This window comes from Rana temporaria, chromosome 9 (assembly GCF_905171775.1).
Source record: "Rana temporaria chromosome 9, aRanTem1.1, whole genome shotgun sequence".
NCBI lineage: Eukaryota > Metazoa > Chordata > Amphibia > Anura > Ranidae > Rana > Rana temporaria.
The window spans coordinates 43,665,974-43,685,954 of record NC_053497.1 but is presented as its reverse complement, the minus strand read 5'-3'; the positions used below and the strand labels follow the sequence as shown (position 1 = coordinate 43,685,954).

The following is a 19,981-nucleotide window of genomic DNA, read 5'->3' as shown; positions in this document are numbered from 1 at the left end:
CCACCTCTGTTCAGAGGGTTACTGCAAATGTAAGTGAGCCCTAACCGTTGTACCTTTTTGTAAAAATGTCAATAAGCAAATTAAACATAAAAAAAAAAAATACTAGTGGTGTAGTCTGCTTGGACTTTGCATCTTTGCTTTTTCTCTGTTTTGCAATAAATGTTCTTGAGTGTAGCAGTGAACTGCGGACTTGTGTGAGGATGTGACTAGTGAACTGATGGTAACAAAAGGCTGCACATCCAGGAAACTGCAGGCTTATCAGCCAATCAGCATGCAAAGACAAGCAGTTTCACTCTGCCTGCTTCTGTCACTTGCACGCTTTCAGTGTGCATGATGGATGCCCAGAGCAGGCTGACTATTTCCAATCAAGACCCTCAGGATGTGTTTGAGCTGATGAACCGGCTGGGCAGCGGCAGCTATGGAGAAGTTTTTAAGGTGAGTTGAACACTGGAAGGGGCTTTCTAACAGAAACAAGGTAATCCTGTTCATTCTCTATAAAAGAGAAGTAATGCCTAACTGCTACTGCTCAGTAACTTTTTATAGAGACGGTCTGTTTGGTTGTATCTACATTTAAAAACAAAAATTCAAAATATTGCAATTTAAGAGGTGGTGGCTGCATTTGTTTTCTTCTATTTTTTTATGCTGGAGGAGCATTGTTGTCACTCTAGGACAGGAAATGTCTACTTCCGGGTAGGGGTGTTCTGTAGTCCACAGAGTGACCTGGGACAAATGCTAACTGATGATAGTACAGCAGGTGCAGAGAGCACAGAAAGTTCTTGGCTCCCCAAATTTTTGGCAGGATCAACAGGCATTTTTTGCAGTTATTAAACAGAAATAAAACACTTTAAGCCCTCCTTCACACTGAACGCGGGTTTGAAATCGTGCGGGTTCAGCTGAATTCACACAATTTTTAAACCTGCATTTCAGTGCGAGTTCAGGGGGCGATTTGAAAGACACCTGTGTGGGTTCATGCACAGATGTCTAATTAAATCGCCCCCCGAAGTCGCCAGTGCAGGAACTTCTGCTGCTGTTTGCATGTGTTTATCTTGTGAATAGATCTTCTGACTGGCCCTGGACTCGGGCGGTGCGCGTCCAGGGTTGGCAATTCTGCAGATTTTTGGCCGCACACACACTTGCCGCAGCTAACAGGCCATTTCCGTGTGGCCGTAGCACAGTATTGCTGCGTCCAGACCCAGTGTTTAGCTACCTCCTGAATGCAGCAAACTATGGGGCTGATTTACTAAACCTTGAGAGTGCAAAATTTGGTGCAGTTCTGCATAGAAACCAATCGGCTTGCAGTTTTTTTTTTGTCAAAGCTTAATTGAACAAGCTGAAGTTAGAAGCTGATTGGCTGCCATGCACAGCTGCACCAGATTTTGCACTCTTCAGTTTTAGTTAATCAACCCCACTGTGCCTCCGCTCGCCCATGTAAATGTAGCTTTTATGATATATAAGTATTAAACGTAGTAAAAGGAAGAAACTAAGAGAAGTTCCTTGTTATGGTCTATACACACTTTAGCACAGCAATGCCATGGTCCACCACCAGTGGAAAATGGTCTTAAGATGACTTTTAACCACTTAAGCCCCGGACCATATTGCTGCCTAAAGACCCAAGGGGTTTTTACAGTTCGAGACTGCGTCGCTTTAACAGATAATTGCGCGGTCGTGCGACGTGGCTCCCAAACAAAATTCGCCTTCTTTTTTTCCCCACAAATAGCGCTTTCTTTTGGTGGTATTTGATCACCTCTGCGGTTTTTATTTTTTGCGCTATAAACAAAAATAGAGCGACAATTTTGAAAAAAATGCAATATTTTTTACTTTTTGCTGTAATAAATATCCCCCAAAAACATATATACATTTTTTTTTTCCTCAGTTTAGGCCGATACGTATTCTTCTACCTATTTTTGGTAAAAAAAAACGCAATAATCGTTTATCGGTTGGTTTGCGCAAAATTTATAGCGTTTACAAAATAGGGGATCGTTTTTTTGCATTTTTATTTTTTTTATTATCTTTTTTTACTACTAATGGCGGCGATCAGCGATTTTTTTCGTGACTGCGACATTATGGCGGACACTTCGGACAATTTTGACACATTTTTGGGACCATTGTCATTTTCACAGCAAAAAATGCATTTAAATTGCATTCTTTATTGTGAAAATGACAGTTGCAGTTTGGGAGTTAAACACAGGGGGCGCTGTAACATTTAGGGATCACTGTGTGTGTCTTTACTAGTGTAGGGGGGTGTGGCTGTAGGAATGACATCATCAATCGGATCTCCCCTATAAAGGGGATCACCCGATCGATGCGCCGCCACAGTGAAGCACGGGGAAGCCGTGTTTACACACGGCTCTCCCCGTTCTTCAGCTCCGGGGAGCGATCGCGACGGAGCGGCTAAAAACAAATAGCCGCGCCGTCGTCCCGGATCGCTCCCTGGGAGCCTAGCGGACCAGATTCCTGGGCTAGCGGACAGGTTTCCAGCAGACAAATGTTTCTTAGCATGCTAAGAAACATGTCCGCTGGAAGCCTGTCTGTCGGACATGTCCGATGGTTAGTATGACTCATCGGACATGTCCGCTGGGCCGAAATCCCGCGCATGCGTCAAAGTGATTCGACGCATGCGTGGAAGCATTGAACTTTCTGGGTCGCCACGTCGTCACAGTGTATTCTGTCCGCTGGGAATTTGGTCTGATGGTGTGTACACACAGACCAAATTATCCCAGCAGACATGTCCGATGAAAACGGTCCGCGGACCGTTTTCATCGGACATGTCTGGTCGTGTGTACGAGGCCTCACAGGTCATCAAAATGCCAACAAATTCATTACTTGAGCCCAATCGGCCTGTATTCGGCAGCTCGCCACAAAGACGGGGACCCTCAGGAGAGGACATTCACCCAAGTTGAAAAATCCAAGTGTAAATAGCTCAAGGAGAGCACCAAATGATAAAGCCTTAGGAGCCCAAAGTCTTTACTGTTCACCTGGTAACAACAAGCAGAGCAAAGGAGAACAACGTGTTTCAGGGTCCACACTATCCCCCTTCATCAGGGCAAGGTGAAATGGCAGAACGTTAAATGGACTCAAGAGTACTAAGTATACTGCAGCTAGAGGATGTTGTAAACCAGTGGTTCTCAACCTTATCCTCAAGTACCCCCAACAGGCCATATTTTGGGAATTTCTCTTAGATAAAATAGCTGTCCAAAATACCAAGCCATTGACTCTGATTTAAAGCACCTGTGCTGCAAGATAAAGGAAAACCTGCAAACATGGCCTGTTGGGGTTACAGGGTTGAGAACCACTGTTATAAACAACAATCAGTGCTGGTGTTTAGGCTCGCCCTACATTATACAATTTTTCTTATTCAATTTCCTGTAGATTTAGCTTCAGCAATGTAGTGCAAGAGCCTGCCTGATTACATACAAATTGAAAGTGAGGCACGGAGCAAACAACGTTTGGGGGAGGGACAGCATGACAGGGTGGGACTGGCCGTAGGTGATGGGCTCCTTTTGTGGGAAAGGGGAGGATAGGCTGTGAGGGGGCGGGGGCGGCAGAGCTGGCTGGCGTGGAGGAAGTGACGTTTCGTCACTCCTCCATTTTCAACAGAGGGAGAAGCTGCCCACCCACCCTCACTGGTTTTAGGCTTTCTGGGGGCGGTTTTGGGTCTATGTAAGACGAGAAAAGGCTGGAAGTTGGGGTAGGAAAAGGTTGTACCCATAGGTCAGTGGTCTCAAAGTACCGGCCCGCGGGCCATTTGCGGCCCGCGGACCAGTTATAAATGGTCCGCAGGCAGGGTGGAAGTGTGAGCTGGCGCCATCTGGTGGTGGCCATTGGTATTACAAGTTAAGCATTACAAGTTAAACAGCAATTCTAATGTCATTTTACACTATTTTCACTGCCATCTTCTTCCCTCTAATTAGAACCCCCAAACATTATATATATGTTTTATCCTAACACCCTAGAGAATAAAATGGCGATCGTTGCAATACTTTCTGTTACGCCGTATTTGCGCAGCGGTCTTACAAGCGCACTTTTTTGGGAAAAAAATTACACTTTTTTTAATTAAAAAATAAGACAACAGTAAAGTTATCCCCATTTTTTTTAATAGTATGAAAGATAATTTTACGCTGAGTAAATTCATACCCAACATGTCACGCTTCAAAATTGCGTCCGCTTGTGGAATGCCGACAAACTTTTTTACCCTTTAAAATCTTCATAGGCGACGTTTAAAAAAATCTACAGGTTGCATGTTTTAAGTTACAGAGGAGGTCTAGTGCTAGAATTATTGCTCTCGCTCTACCAATCGCGGCGATACCTCACATGTGTGGTTTGAACACCGTTTACATATGCGGGCGCTGCTCGCGTATGTGTTCGCTCCTGCGCGCAAGCTCGACGGGACGGGGTGCGTTTTCTGGCTCCTAACTTTTTTAGCTGGCTCCTAGATTCCAAGCAAATTTGTCAAACCCTGACTTACACCAGTGCTGGTGGTAATAATGCGCTCGCTGACACCAGTGCTGGGGGGTTAATAATGTGTTCGCTGACACCAGTACTGTTGTTTTTGAAGTTTGAAAGTTTGCATGCGGCCCCCCATGGCATATGAAAACTTGTCTTGTGGCCCTCAGGTAATTTGAGTTTGAGACCCCTGCCATAGGTGGTATGGGGGTTATTGGGTACCTTTCGGTTGAACATGTTTTACTTACCTTACCAACGGTTATGCACAGAGCAGCCCCGATCCTCCTGTTCTTGGTTTCCCCGCCGGCTCTTCTGGCTCCTACCCCCTGCCAAGTGCCCACCTTAGCAAGCTGCTTGCTATAGGGGCTCCCATTCGTGCTTGCACCCATGCCTACTTTTGTGTTTCCCCATCCCCCTGGCTCCTTCCTGTGATTGACAGCAGTGTGAGCTAATGGCTCCCACTGCTGTCTCTGAGCCAGTTAGAAGGGGGAGAGCAGAGAGAGCCTCTGCTTTCGTGCACATTGCTGGATCAATGCCGGGCTCCGGTAAGTATGAGGGGAGGATAGGGGTGAGCCGCATGCAGAAGATTTTTTAGCTTTAACTACAAGCCGACCGCGCACCGTCATTATACGGCGGCAGGTTGGCTCTCCTGGGCGAGAGCCCGTAGCTATACGGCGGCTCTTTGAGCCGCCACTAGGGGGCGCATGCGCGCGCCCCCCCGCTCGCCCCCGACTCCCGTGCGTGTGCCCGGCGGGCTCGATCGCCGCCGGGCACACGCGATCGCTCGTTACAGAGCGGGGACCGGGAGCTGTGTGTGTAAACACACAGCTCTCGGTCCTGTCAGCGGGGGAAATGCTGATCTTCTGTTCATACAATGTATGAACAGAAGATCAGTGTTTCCCCTAGTGAGGCCACCCCCCCCCACAGTAAGATAACACACAGGGACATACTTAACCCCTTCCCCACCCCCTAGTGTTAACCCCTTCACTGCCAGTGGCATTTTTATAGTAATCCAATGCATTTTTATAGCACTGATCGCTATAAAAATGCCAATGGTCCCAAAAATGTGTCAAAAGTGTCCGAAGTGTCCGCCATAATGTCGCAGTACCGAAAAAAAACGCTGATCGCCGCCATTACTAGTTAAAAATATATATTAATAAAAATGCCAAACAAATACCCCCTATTTTGTAAACGCTATAACTTTTGCGCAAACCAATCAACAAACGCTTATTGCGATTTTTTTTTTAATGAAAAATATGTAGAAGAATACGTATCGGCCTAAACTGAGGAAAAAAAATGTTTTTTTATATATTTTTGGGGATATTTATTACAGCAAAAAGTAAAAAATATTCATTTTTTTCAAAATTGTCGCTCTATTTTTGTTTATAGCGCAAAAAATTAAAACCGCAGAGGTGATCAAATACCACCAAAAGAAAGCTCTATTTGTGGGAAAAAAAGGACGCCAATTTTGTTTGGGAGCCACGTCGCACGACCGCGCAATTGTCAGTTAAAGCGGCGCAGTCCCGAATCGCAAAAAGTGCTCTGGTCTTTGGGCAGCAATATGGTCCGGGGGTTAGGTGGTTAATGCATTAAGGTAACAAAACACCTTCTGCCTTTTAGAACGACTTTAATAGCTGCATTACACCTCCCTAGGAGCGAGCTAACTGCTTGCATGTGGGCTGAGACATCTTGAGAGAAGAAGTGAGGCAGGATGTTTTAAGGAATCTATGTATAGCACCCTGCAAGCCCTTCCCACTAGCTGTAATCTGTCTGCATTGCAGAGAGAAACACAGAAACCCAGTGATGAGGAGTCTAAAATTGGTCATATAATGAAAATGCAACGGTTGAGGTTTGGAAAGGAGGAACTGGGCAATGCAAAATATAAGCAAATTAAACTTCAGCTTTAAGGCCTTGTTTATACCTGTGTGGGCCATTACTGTGAATGCCTTTGTTTTAATGATAGTCCACCACAGCATACCTAATGTCTACACAGGAGCCTTTTTTTCCAATGGTGCGCAACACAGCGCATAATAGTGTGTTGCCATGTATTGTGGTGCACTGCTACTCATCCGCGTTTAATGTGTTGGGGTTCCATTCAAATGGAATAGCACTGAACAATAGTTCCTTCGATAAAATGTTTTAACACAACGCATATGTGTGGGGCCTGCCTAAAGAGCACATTTCTCCAGACTTCAATAATGCGAGAGCTTGATCTTTTAGTTGCCTGCAACTAATAAAAGAATAAACCAAGTAGCAAATCGAAATACCTATACAGTGGAACCTTGGATTATTTCAGGAGAATGCTTGAAATCCAAAGCACTAGCATATCAAAAGCGAGTTTCCCCATAGAAGTCAATATAAAGGAAAATAATTTGTTCCACATTGACTTCTATGGCATGCAATACCGCATGTGGCCAGAGGTGAGGGGGTGCGCCCGGAGAGACTCGGAAATACTCGGAGACCGTTCGGCTGCATTCGGAAAGGCTCAGAAACACTCTGGAACTGAGTATTTCCAAACAGCTCCGATCGGCTCCGGCGCCCCCGCACCTCTGGCCAAATGCAGTACTGCACACCGCAGAGGCTTGAATCCTGCTCGTTTGCAAAACAACACTTGCAAACCGAGTCAGGATTTTTTTTAAAGAATTGCTCGTATTGCGAAACACTCGTTCACTACGTTACTCGCAAGCCGAGGTTCCATTGTATAGATGACTAGGGTCACAATTACAAACTCAATATGCCTGTGTCATGGTATGCTTTGAGTTGTAGTTTCACAACAGTTAAGAGCACAGGTAAACAGTCGCTAATGTAAACTAACCATACCTGTAGTTAATGCACTCCTATACATTAATGCTTTTGCTGCATAACTCACAACTTTCTGAGACAGTATGGAAGGGACATATACAAAATACAGACCCACCTATGACCATGCAACTGTAGCACCCTCTAGTGTGTGCTAGAAGTTAGAGTAGGTCAAATTGCGAAATGCTTAGTAGTTTAGATCAGGGCTAAGCCTGAGCTATGGAATCTGGGTCAGGGTTTACTGAAGTTTAGGGCTGGGTGACTCATCCTGGCAGCTCCCTGGTGCCACCCCCTGGTCTAGAGGGTTGGACAATCTTCTAGAATTAGTGGGTGGTGGTTAGGAGTAGCTGCCTTGAATATTTATGGAGTCTTGGCCAATCCTCAGAGATAGGCTGGCAGGGGACTGAGACCACTCCATAAATGGACACGGCCATGCCAGCAAGGGAGTCAGTGGAAGATGGAGATACAGTGTTAAAGAGGCTGTCAGTGCCCCTTGAGCCAAACCCCCTAGTCGGGGTGGTGGTGTCCTGCTTCAAGCTGGGGGTTGGGTGCAGGAAGGATCCAACCATAACTTGCAGGAGGAAACCCTTCCTAGAGGCATGGGAGCAAGTGAGGACAGAGTGAGCAATCACCACTGTTGGAGGCTGACACATATAGCCAGTCTCCCTGAAGATGGCTGTGTGCTTAAGTCTTCATCCTGAAAGTCTGCATGGTGGGCTGGTGAAGAGTCAGTCTGGAGGACTGGTGTGGATAGTTAGCCTGGAGGGCTAGTGAAAAGGGCAGCTGAAACCAAGTGGGTTGGCGGTGCCTAAAGAAGCTGTTTCACTACACTGCGCTACACAAAAAGGGGCTACAAGTTCCTGCCTGTAAAGGGCCATTGCTAATCTGACTGGGAGCCTGTCAGATCAACTAAAAGTGATTCAACCTGTAGCAATCAAGTGCTGTACAGGAAGAAAGTGAAAGAGAAAGTATATAGACTTTATATAGGAAGATGTCCCTGAAGTTTTGCTGAATTTTTTTTTGAAGTTAAGTGGGCATCCCATAACCTCCCATCCCTATCCAAGTTATCAGCCCTCAATAAATAACAAAAACAAAGTTACTGACTGTTCTCTGGGGTTAGATTCGGTGTGCCTGGCTATGCAGGAGTGGGGGATCCAAGTTTATCGGGAGTCTCTACGGGGGTGTGCTAGACAAATTTGGAAAATTGTGTTAGCAGAAACTTTTTGTGCTTTGACAGATACCTACATTCAGGGTCAATATAAGCCAAAATATACAAATTGCGAGCAATATTTTTTTTGTTCCAATACCAGCAATTCCATTTGTGCAATAAATTAGGGGTGTGACTAGGGTTGCCACCTATCCGGGATTCACCCGGAGAGTTCAGGTTTGGAATTATGCTTCAGGTTTTCTGACCACCTGAATATCGGACACATTATTCAGACTGGATTATGGCTTACCATCAGGGTTGCTGGCTGCAGTTGTTTAAGCCACCAGTGTCCGTTTCACTCTTTCACACTGCCCAAAGCCAGCACTAACAATTGCCCTCCCCCCACACACACACAGACAGGAGAGGAGAGAGGGCTTCTCTTCTTCCTCTATGTATCTGCCCACACTCCAATCCCTTGCGCTGTGCCTCAGAATAGGAAAGTGGGGGGCCAATTTGAAGTCCAGCACCCTCAGATACATCTGGATCAGAGGTGCTGACTGCCAAGGGGTGAATGAGCTCCCCATTCATCCCTGTCTGTGACTGAAGTCTTCCTCCTTCTCTTTCCTGCCTCTGAGTGAGTACAGTGAGCAAAACATGGGTTCTCAAAGTACCCCTTACATCAGAGTTCCCCTTTACACCAGAGGCCACAGTGTTCCCCTATAAATCCGGATTCCCATAACATCCCTTGTGTTCGAGTACCTATAGTTCCCCCTTGCATCACAGTGTAAGGGAATTCTGCGAGTTCAGATGTAAAAGGGAAACTCTGTGGATTCTGATGTAAAGGGGAACTTTTGTGATTAACTTCATATGATTAGAAATGTCATTTAATTCGAGATTTTCCTAGCTTGTGACGGAAAATATTAATTATATGAAGACAGGAGGCGAGTATCTTATGCATTATCTTTCTTTAATAATGCCCATAGCAGAAATACAGTAAACATTTATTGTAACTTAAAAAATTCAAAGAACTACCCTTCCCAGCAGTCCCTGGGCCAGTGTAGCCCCTCCCAGACCGTAGCCTATATAAGGGACTGTCTGAGGTAACCTATTCCTCTTTCTTCATGCGAATTAGTGTAAACAGGAACCGAAAGTCCAATTAGACATCTCCTCGGCTGCCGGGAACCTTCCGACCGGAACACAACATCCGAATCTGGAGGAAACGAAAGGACAAGGCCAACACGGACCAACTTCATCCGGACCACCTTCATCCCAACGGGGACTATAGGAAACCCAAACCATTCGGAGCCGACCGGTCAGTTGTCCTCAGGAACATGGACCAACGGATTCAGTCAACGGCATCCCGACTCCGGATCTGGAACGCAGTAGGAACCTCTATCTGCGGTGAACTAAACCCATGGATCGAAACGGACAGCAATCCCAACGGGGATAGTGAAAACGAACTCCCGGGGCGTACCAGCCTCCGACTTGCAGGGTGCGTGGTTCATCAGTCTAGAACGAGAGAGAGACAACCTCGTGACAGGGTTGGGTTGGGAGGGAAGATACTCGCCTCCTGTCTTCATATAATTAATATTTTCCGTCACAAGCTAGGAAAATCTCGAATTATACATCAGACAGGAGGCTCATATCTTATGCAAGTTCAAAGCTATAACAATGCATATGACCAATAACAATCAAAATAATCAACAACACTGACATAGATATGTGTACCTCCTGTTCAAAGCGGGATTGGCGGAAAAGCGGTCGCTGACAACAGTCCGCCGCTATAGTAAGTCACAGAGGAAACCGGGAAGAGAGGATTAACGTAGGAAACGAGGAGTTGAAAGACTTGCGAAGATCGCAGCGAGGCTGTCAAGGACATATAAGTCTGTAGACAGCGGACCACATACAGTTGTGGATGTGCGGGGAAGAACGGGTAGAAAACCGATTGAAGTACCGTCTGGTCCAACGCACGACGGAAAAAGACTTGAGTCTCTGAGGCGAGGAATGACGCCTGGATATGTCCAAAGCCTTGACGTCTGACCCACGATGATGGAAATCAGACACAAGAAGACAGTAAGCTCGAAAGACAGTAACCTCAAAACAGAGTGTCAACGTCCCCCAGCCCGAGAACATGATCATGACCTTGGAAAAATCCCAAGTGTGCTGGTACATTGGGCGATTTAAACTTAACGCCTTCAAAATTGACACACCAACGGATCCAAAGAGTCCGCCAGATAATTGGCTATTACAGACCCTGGCGCTTGAACGGGGTCGACCCGTCGTTGATCACACCAAGTAACCCAGAGTCCCCAGGTAGATCGAGATGCCGATCTAGTCCCGGGGCCCAGTCCAAGGCAGGGAATCCCTAGCTGTTCCCGAAAGGTCGTAGTCTGCGACCGGAACCCCGATACCAACCATGTGAGGAGAGGTAGGATGTGCTTCGTGAGTAGAGGGTGCAGATCCCCGTTCGGACCAGCGAGGAGGTGGGGGGAATGAGGAAACAACCTGGGGAGTTCCACCGTCATCCTCAGAAGGAGGGGAAACCATGGCTGCGTCGGCCACCACGGAGTGAACCGCACGACTGATGCCCTCCGGCTCGCTAAGTGAAGGAGGACCCTGAGGGTCACCGGGAACAGAGGAACGCGTAATGTGTCCCCTGTGACCACGTTTGGTGGAGGGCGTCCACATGGTGCGCCTCCGGATCCGGCCTCCGGTTGTAAGAGCGCGGAAACTGGTGGTTGATACGGGGAACGAACAGGTCCATAGAGAAGGATCCGCGAAGTGAGCGAGGATCAGGGACCCTGACCGGTGCGGTCGCCAATCGTTGGAATCGGTCAGGTAACGAGAATCCAATCTGCCACCCTATAGGGATAGTCTGTGGCATATCCCGCAATCGGGACGATGTTGCATTCCAGGCAGAAGTGCCCGAAGTCTTACTAGATCCGCTAGGATTCTGGATCAGGGGCCCACCAAGCGATCGACGTACCGGACTGCGGGTACGTTGTCCGAACGCAATAGCACACAGCAGATGGACGTGCGTGGCAACAGACTTCCGATGGCAAAAAAGGCCGTCAGGGGTGTACGTGTTGATGTGCAGCCGAGGGTTCTCTGCGGACCACGTCCTACCGGAGGACGAGGGACTGCACCGAGCACCCCAGCCGAGGCGGCTGGTATCCGACCCTATGACGAAATCCGGTGAGGAGTTGAAAATGTCTCGCCGTTCCGTTTGACGGCATGACGTAACCACTACCGTAGGTCCACCATGGCTTCACTTAGTTTGTATAGCGAAGCCCCTAGCGAAGATGTAGAGTCTCGAGTCTCTGGAGGGTTCGACAGTGAAGAGGGGCTGGAGAGTGGCCTGGATTGACACCGGGAACAGGCTGACTAAGCGAGTCAGTCCGCGTAAGGACACCCGCTGCTGCCCAGCATGATACTGATGTCTTTGCGGATGGCGGCTAATTGGGTATGGGTAGCCGAAGGATCGCTCGGTTGGTGTCCACCAAGAACCCCAAAAACTCTATCTCCTGAAATGGGGAGATAATAGGTGTTCGTGATCTATGAGGAGTCCCAGATCGCGAAGCGGTCCGACCATCCAGGAGGTGTGTTCGCTCGCTAGGCGAGGGGAACCAGCCATTAGAAGTAGGTCGTTCAAGTAGATGTTCAACCTCACCCTTGTTCCACAGGGCAGTAAGTTGGTGAGATTTCTCAAGCTCCCACCGGACGAAAAACCGCCTTTCTTCTTCCTGATCGGGAAGATGTTGTTGAGGAAGTTCAAAGAGAGCGGGTCCATCTCTACTATCGGCTGTTTGGTCCAAGGTCTAGCAACCTGTTGTCCATTAGGACGGTGTTTAGGTTTGAAAAACCGAATGGGATGGTGAACCAGGTATACGCCTGGTAATATAACTCCATTTGTCCTACCGTCTTAAAGATATCATCAATTAGCGTGATCCCATTGTGCTAGGTCAACCGGCTTACAGAGGCGGTAGCCTGCTCACTAAGGCGTAGGGTTAGGTGATAGGTCCAGAGATCTAAGACCCAGTACTGTGAGGTCCCAAAGGCCCTCTCTATTCCCTTCCTGGAATACTGAATGATTATGGGATCCACCTCTGGAGTGAGCACCACCGTATTTGGTAATGGAAGGGTGAGTATTCCACCCTCAACTTGTCTGGTTAGCGTACCGATCGATCTCCGGGTCCAGCATTCGATCTATTGGATCACCTCAGGTAGAGGTGCCCAGTCACCGGAGTGTGGGTGGCCAATCACCTCCTGATCGAAACATGGTACTCCACAAGAGTCCAATAAGGTTTTACCCTGGGACCTAGGGTTGGCGTCGTCATGGAGCGCCATGTGCCCACTGCTCACCTAATCATCATCATTATCATCATCATTTTCATCCTCAGACTCAAAGGTGTTAGCCGCCTCGTACTCCGCGGACGACTCTGGAAGAGTCCACGAGGAGTCTGGCTCAGTCCGTCTAGCGGATCGCTGCCTCTGCATGTGCATCTCCCCGAGGCTCGGGGGTCGATTGGAGTCTGGGAAGGCAGTGGGTCGGCAGGCCCGGGAGGGTACTGCCTGGGGCATGTTATTTACTTCCCCTGCCGGGGAGTCCGTGGGTCGGCAGTCCTGGGAAGGTACTGCCTGGGGCATGTTATGTACTTCCCCTGCCGGGGAGTCAGAGGGTCGGCAGTCCTGGGAGGGTACTGCCTGGGGCATGTTATTTACTTCCCCTGTCGGGGAGTCAATGGGTCGGCAGTCCTGGGAGGGTACTGCCTGGGGCATGTTAATTACTTCCCCTGCCGGGGAGACGGAGGCCACATTAATGTGACGGCGCATACGGGACGCCATGCCCTACTCAGGGGCGTTATATCCTTGCCGGGAGATCCGGACATAGGGGTGCATGTGGGTTGGAACAACCGATGCCCTGGTAGTCTGGACGGACCTACCGACCAGCTCAGGAACCAGTGCAGCACTGAGGTAGGTAGGGCCTTCCAGGGCTGCGTCCACCACTTCAGTGGCACCAGTAGGGAGTAAAGGATCTGTCGCCAGCCACAGGAGAGGAGTCAGCTGTCTGCGGACAGCACGGCCGTGCAGCACAGGAAGATACGGAAGTTATGTACTATAACTTGCATAGTAATTTCTATAATTCATTCAATTATTGTTATAATTTGTTTATTTATTTATATATATATATATATATATATATATATATATATATATATATATATATATATATATATATATATATGTGTATTTATTTATTCAATTATATATAAAGTATAGTTTAATAGTTTATATTTTAAAATTTGTTTATTATATATATTTATATATTTATTTATTTATTCAATCATATAGATTGTATAAATTATTTATTTATAGACATTTATGTTCATTGATTTATTTATATTTATTAAGTCAATAATTTATTCATTCGTATAATTATTAAAATTTATTATTTATTTACATGTATTAATATATTCATTATATGTAGAATAGACTACAGGGGAATAAATTCCCAGAACAAGAACTGATGTTTAATGTGACTGAAGGTGAAGGAGTGACAGAAGCAGGGGAGGGGAGGAATTCCCCACCAGCTAGGTGTGAGTGACAGAAGTTAGATGAGGGGAGATATTCCCCACCACAAGGGGAGCTAGACGTGAGGCTCGGGGCCGTAGTCTCGCGAGACTACGGCCTAACGTGATTCGCATAGATCAGTGAGATCTACACAGAGTTCCAACCATACAGCCGCCCGCACCCTGGCGTGGCGGCGATGGGGAGAGACGGCCTAGCACACGGAGGATGGGATCCCCAGGACAGGTCCGCAGCAATGGCGCCGTCGATTTGCGACAATAGCGCGATTGGTGCAGGGAGATCCTCACCGCCACGCCCCCCTCAGAGATGAGACGCTCTGAGGAGAAGGAGAAGAAGGGAGGTAGGAAAAAAGGCGCCGAGATGTTAAAATGGCGCCGTCCTACCTCCAGTCAGAAAACGAGCAGTGTGCAGAGCGCACCGGGGGGAAACAAAAGAAGCAAAGCAGCGGTATATTGTAAAATAAACAAATAAAGAAGCCCAATGACTGTAAGATGTACACATCAGAGGAAACCGCGTTCTCTACAAAACGGGTGGCACAGATAGCAAAGTGGGAAAAGCATACAGCAAAAACTAAACGTTTATCATATTAGAAATATCAGTTGTGCTTCATAAGACAGAAGGTTGATAGAACAACACACAGATGAAGGTCTGAGGGGATCAGAGGGTATATACAGATACAGGTGGAAGTTGAAGGGAATAGCGGAGGAGGGAAAAACCTCCGTAGCTGTAATAAAAGCCGGGGTGGGGGTCCCCAGCACCCTGTGGAAAGACGATGTGACATTAGGATCTACACAAATTAAAAAGGCTGCTGATAACCAAATAACAAGCAAGCCTACATAAAAATTATAAACATAGAGTAATGTACTTATCTGAGTTCTGGCTATGAGCAGAAAGAAAGAGGAATAGGTTACCTCAGACAGTCCCTTATATAGGCTACGGTCTGGGAGGGGCTACACTGGCCCAGGGACTGCTGGGAAGGGTAGTTCTTTGAATTTTTTAAGTTACAATAAATGTTTACTGTATTTCTGCTATGGGCATTATTAAAGAAAGATAATGCATAAGATATGAGCCTCCTGTCTGATGTATAATTGCAAAATATATGTATAGTTTTTTCTATTAAAAAAACAAACAAAAAAAAACTGTGTGCCGCTAAAGTTTTCGGGTTTGACTTGAAGAAAAGGTGGCAACCCTAGGTGTGACACATTACCTTTAGAGCATTGTTTTTAGTAGTTAAAGTGACACTAAACTCTGTTTAAAAATCTATTCTACCATTTGCCATTTTCCTTTTTTATGCTGCTGTGATCTGACTTTCTGTTAGAGGGCAGCTACATTCATTCTCTATAGTCCCCCTGTATGTAGGAATGTATCCATCCTCTCTTGTTTGTTTCCAAGATGAGCTATGGACTATGGGATTTGTAGTGTGCATAGACTACAAATAAAGTGCGCTGTTCCTTCCAAACAAATGGAATTGAATGGAAAAGGGAGAGGTTCAGGACTTCATGAAGGCAAAGAAACTCCAATAAAAAAGGATTTCAGATTTTTTTTTTAACAAGGCCATTAAAGTGACACCACACAATATCCTTATTTGGTAAAAAATAATCCATACACATCCACTACTTAAAGCCCTTTAACATAATTTTCATTAAATAATATCTTACTGTGCTTTTCTGCCTCCTTGTAATGTCCTCCATGAGCTCCCGAACTTCTCCTAACTTCCTTTATGAGTAAACCGTTGCGGTCATGTGCATGGCTCTATCTGTACACTACAAATCCTATAGTCCCTGGTTTATTTTGAGAGTGAGCAAGAGAGGGTTCCTACATAGAGTGGGACCATGGAGGACAAATGTAGGTCCCTCTATTATAGGGTGACCAGACATCCCCAGTTTCAGGGGACAGTCCCCTGATTGAGGACACTGTCCCCGGACCAAGTCTGTCCCTGGTTTTGTCCCCAGATTGGATTTTATAGGGGGCAAGGGCAATTTCAAAGACAGTCCGTGCAGAATTAAAATAAAAAAATAGTATTTTTTCCATTATCTGTGCCCCTTTCTGATGATCATGTGCTGGTCGGAGCGGAGGAAATATTTCTTCAGTTTTGGGCGCATCCCCATTCAGCTTCGCTCGCATGTTCTTCTGCCTTGGCTCAAATCCTGGCCAGCCACCTGCCTATCTCCTTGCCTTCCCTGGCAGAGCGATCTTCCTCCACTCCCCATCCAGTAGTAGCCGGGGCCCGGAGAGTGAGACTTGAGAGGCTGTGAGCCGGGCGGCGACGGGCAGAGATTCGCTGATTGTTGCCATTACTAGTAAAGAAAAAATATGTCCCCGGATTTCATTTAAAAAATCTGGTCACCTTACTCTATTAGGAAGTTAATCACAGCGGAAAATGGAGAATTTGAAGATTTGGAGGAGCCTCAGAGCAATAGAAGGGACCTTTTGCGTTTAAAGTGGATCTTTAGTCTCTAGAAAAGAAAGTAAAAGTTAGTAGCCACAAATACTGTAGCTGCTGATATTTACTAAAAGGACATTTACCTGTCCAGGGATCCGGCACCATCCTTACCCGGGCAGGTTCTTTGCCAGTCTTTGGGCCCCCGGCACCAGCATGTATAGTGTGGGAAGCCGCCTGTGATTCATTGGGGCTTCACAAGTTCACAACCTCCTGAGACCTGTGACCCAAGAAGGTGGTGGGGAAGAACGTCTGGTGGAATCGCCTAGGGTGGCTATTCCAGCGGAAGTGGGAGCAGGTACCTGCCAAAACTAGGTATCCACCCACCTCCCGAAAAATAAACCTCTAATTATGTTTGGGGGGGAGGGGATTTTTAAAAGCAGAGCTTCTCGTTAAAGCGGAGGTTCCGCCGATTTTTTTTTAAAGTCAGCAACTACAAATACGGCAGCTGCTGACTTTTAAAAAATGGACACTTGCCTGTCCAGCTTCGCCCGCGATGTCAGCAGGCGAGGCTGAGCAATCGCTCGGTCCTCGGCTGCTTCCGACGCCATCCTCGGTGAGGGAATTAGGAAGTGAAGTGAATCCCTACTCCCTATCTCTACTGAATAGACCCGGAAGTGGTGCAAATACCTGTCTCAGACAGGTATCTGCACCCCCTCCCCACTGAAAGGTGCCAAATGTGACACCGGAGGGGGGGAGGGATCCAAAAAGTGGAGGTTCACTTTTTGTGTGAACCTCCGCTTTAAGGGTTAAGTTCCGCTTAAAGAAAACATACTTGAATATAATTTTTTATTTTATGTTTTTAAACCAGAGTTTAGTGTCACTTAAGTAATGTGGGTGTAAGGATTATTTTTTTTGGAATAAGGATATGTTTAGTGTCACTCTCACTTTAAAGTGCATAATCCTCCTATAGATCTCTGCATCGTGGAATAAACAATTCTACAACATGTATAATATAATATATATATATATATATATATATATATATATATATAATTACAAAAAAATAGTGATGAAAAGAGGAACAGAGGGTCCTGGTTCTGCAAAAGGGACTGTCCGTGAAGAAGTGATTTGGGAACTATGTTGTTGCTCTCCTACCACCCTTTGCTGTCTCACATAATGTAAATTCTAGTTCTGTTTACAACAAGCAGTGGTTAATATGCCTCAAAGGACATTCGATCAGGGTGGCTGACCACAGTGATGTCATCTAGCGGGAACGGGTGTATTAGTGTTCTGCCCTATTGTTTGGGCCACCTGCTGACTACAAGGTCCCCCTCCCCATTATACATGCTGTGTTTTGTGGCTTCCTGTGCTGTGCATGTCACAGGTGCATACAGCAGCCTTTTTGGCTTCCTGTAAGTGCGTAAGTTTTGTGTCTTCTGACACTTTTTTTTTTTTTGTGTAAATATCACTGGATGTGACTTAAAGTCCAGGCCTGCAGTTTCTGTTTCAGTAATGTGATTGCAAAACAATGCAAAATCCACCAGATATACATAAATGGTAACATTGGGGGAGATTAACTAAAACTGGTAGACACAGAGGGCCAGATTCACAAAAGAGATACGACGGCGTATCTCCTGATACGCCGTCGTATCTCTGTGTTAGGGCCGTCCTAACTATGCGGCTGATTCATAGAATCAGTTACGCATAGCTAGCCCTAAGATCCGACAGGTGTAATTGAATTACACTGTCGGATCTTAAGGATGCAATTCTAGGCCGGCCGCTAGGTGGCGAGGCCATTGCGGTCGGCGTAGAATATGCAAATTAATACTTACGGCGATCCCCGAACGTCCGAGCGGCCCGTCGATCTAACTGTACGTTGTTTCCGTCGAGTTACGCCGTGTAAAATTAGGGCTACCTCCTAGGTGTCCTAAGCCATGTTAAGTATGGCCGTCGTTCCCGCGTCGAAATTTAAAAACCAGCGTCGTTTGCGTAAGTCGTCCGTGAATGGCGCTGGACGCCATTTACGTTAACGTCTAAGAAAATGACGTCGGTGCGACGTCATTTAGCGCAATGCACGTCGGGTAATTTACCCGACGGAGCATGCGCAGTACGCTCGGCGCGGGAACGCGCCTAATTTAAATGGTGCCCGCCCCATTTGAATTGGGCGGGCCTGCGCCGAGCGCATTTACGATACACCGCCGCAAGTTTACAGGTACGAGTTCTGAGAATCAGGCACTTACACTGTAAACCTGCGGCGGTGTAACGTAAATCACATACGTTACGCTGCCCAGGAGCAACGTAATTCTATGTGAATCTGGCCCAGAATCTGGTGTAGCTGTGCTTAGTAACCAATCCGTTTTTACGTTCAGCTTGTTCAATCAAGATTTGACAAAAAGGCCACCTGACCTTTCACACGGACGGGCTGATCAGGTCCTCCTGTCAGTTTTTCAGGCGATCCTGATCGGCCCATCCATAGCTCTCTATGGAGCAGCGGATGTCAGCAGACGTGTCCACTGACACCTGCCGGCATCCAATCCGGTCAGCAAAAAACGGATGGGGATTCTTTCCCCATCTGTCCAGCAGATCGGATGACAGTCGGATGGAAATGGACAGGCGGTCCGTTTTCTATGGGGTGGTTGGGTGAAAACGGACCGCCTGTCCATTTCCATCCAACCACCCCATAGAAAAGAGCGGGCTGTGTCCGCTCTGCATAGTGGAGTGGACACAGACCTGTCATCTGCTCAGCGGAGATCGGCAGAAAGGTCCCTCGCTAAGCAGGTGGATCCGCTTGGTGGAATCCGCCTCGTCTGCAAGGGGCCTAAGCCCTGGTTCACATTGATGCTACTTTAAAATCATGCTACTTCACGTGACGTAGCACTGTTTCAAAGTAACAGGTCGGCGCATTTTCAGGTGCTACTCGAAAGACAGCTGTGCGGATTCCAGTGGCGGCTGGTGCTAATTTTTTTTGAGGGGGGGGTGCAAATAAGCTGAAAAGAATTTGAAAAAAAAAAAACTCATGCTGCTACTGTGCCCACCAAATGCTGCGACTGTGCCCTTACCTTGTCTTGGGTCGGCAGCGGGTGATGGCGGCGAGCGGCGAGCAGTGTCCTCCATTTCTTCCTCGATGAGGAAGACTCTTCTCCCGCCCGCTCCTCCTCTCGTCCTTCCAAGCCTGCCGCTTCTGCCAATCAGGTGACCGGTAACCAGACCCTGTGAACCTAATTGGCTGAGAGGCGGGTCAGTGTTAGGGAAGCTGTGTTAGGCCTGTGCGCCCTCTGGTAATCATTTGGAAGCCTATTGGAGCCTCTCGTGCTAATCGGGCACTTCCAAAACACACCCACCGCTGTTATTCAGATGGCCGGCGCTCAGCAGGGGGCCGGACACCTGAATAGTGGGCGGCAGCGCTGACATCACATAGATTCATGCAATGCATGAATCTATGTATTGTTGATTGATGTGTGCAGGAGAGAGGCGGCGGCACTCCTGCACCCACTATGGACGCACTGCCACTGACTGATTCATGCACATATGTCTATTGGAATGGTGCCATTGCCGGCAGTAGGCTGCAAATCGCTCTAATGTGAATGAGGGCTAAAACCCAGAAGCTGATTGGTTACTAT

General features: G+C 47.1%; 1 protein-coding gene across 1 annotated transcript in view; it reads left to right on the top strand.

Annotated features, from left to right (window-relative positions):
• The first annotated feature begins 287 nt into the window (after nt 1-287).
• Nucleotides 288-19,981, top strand: part of MAP4K1 (mitogen-activated protein kinase kinase kinase kinase 1) — a 119,496-nt gene continuing 99,802 nt past the window's right edge. The window contains exon 1 of the mRNA XM_040323310.1: nt 288-435. Coding sequence (XP_040179244.1) covers nt 331-435 — 105 coding nt within the window. The 5' untranslated portion in view covers nt 288-330. The remainder of the gene's footprint in view (nt 436-19,981) is intronic.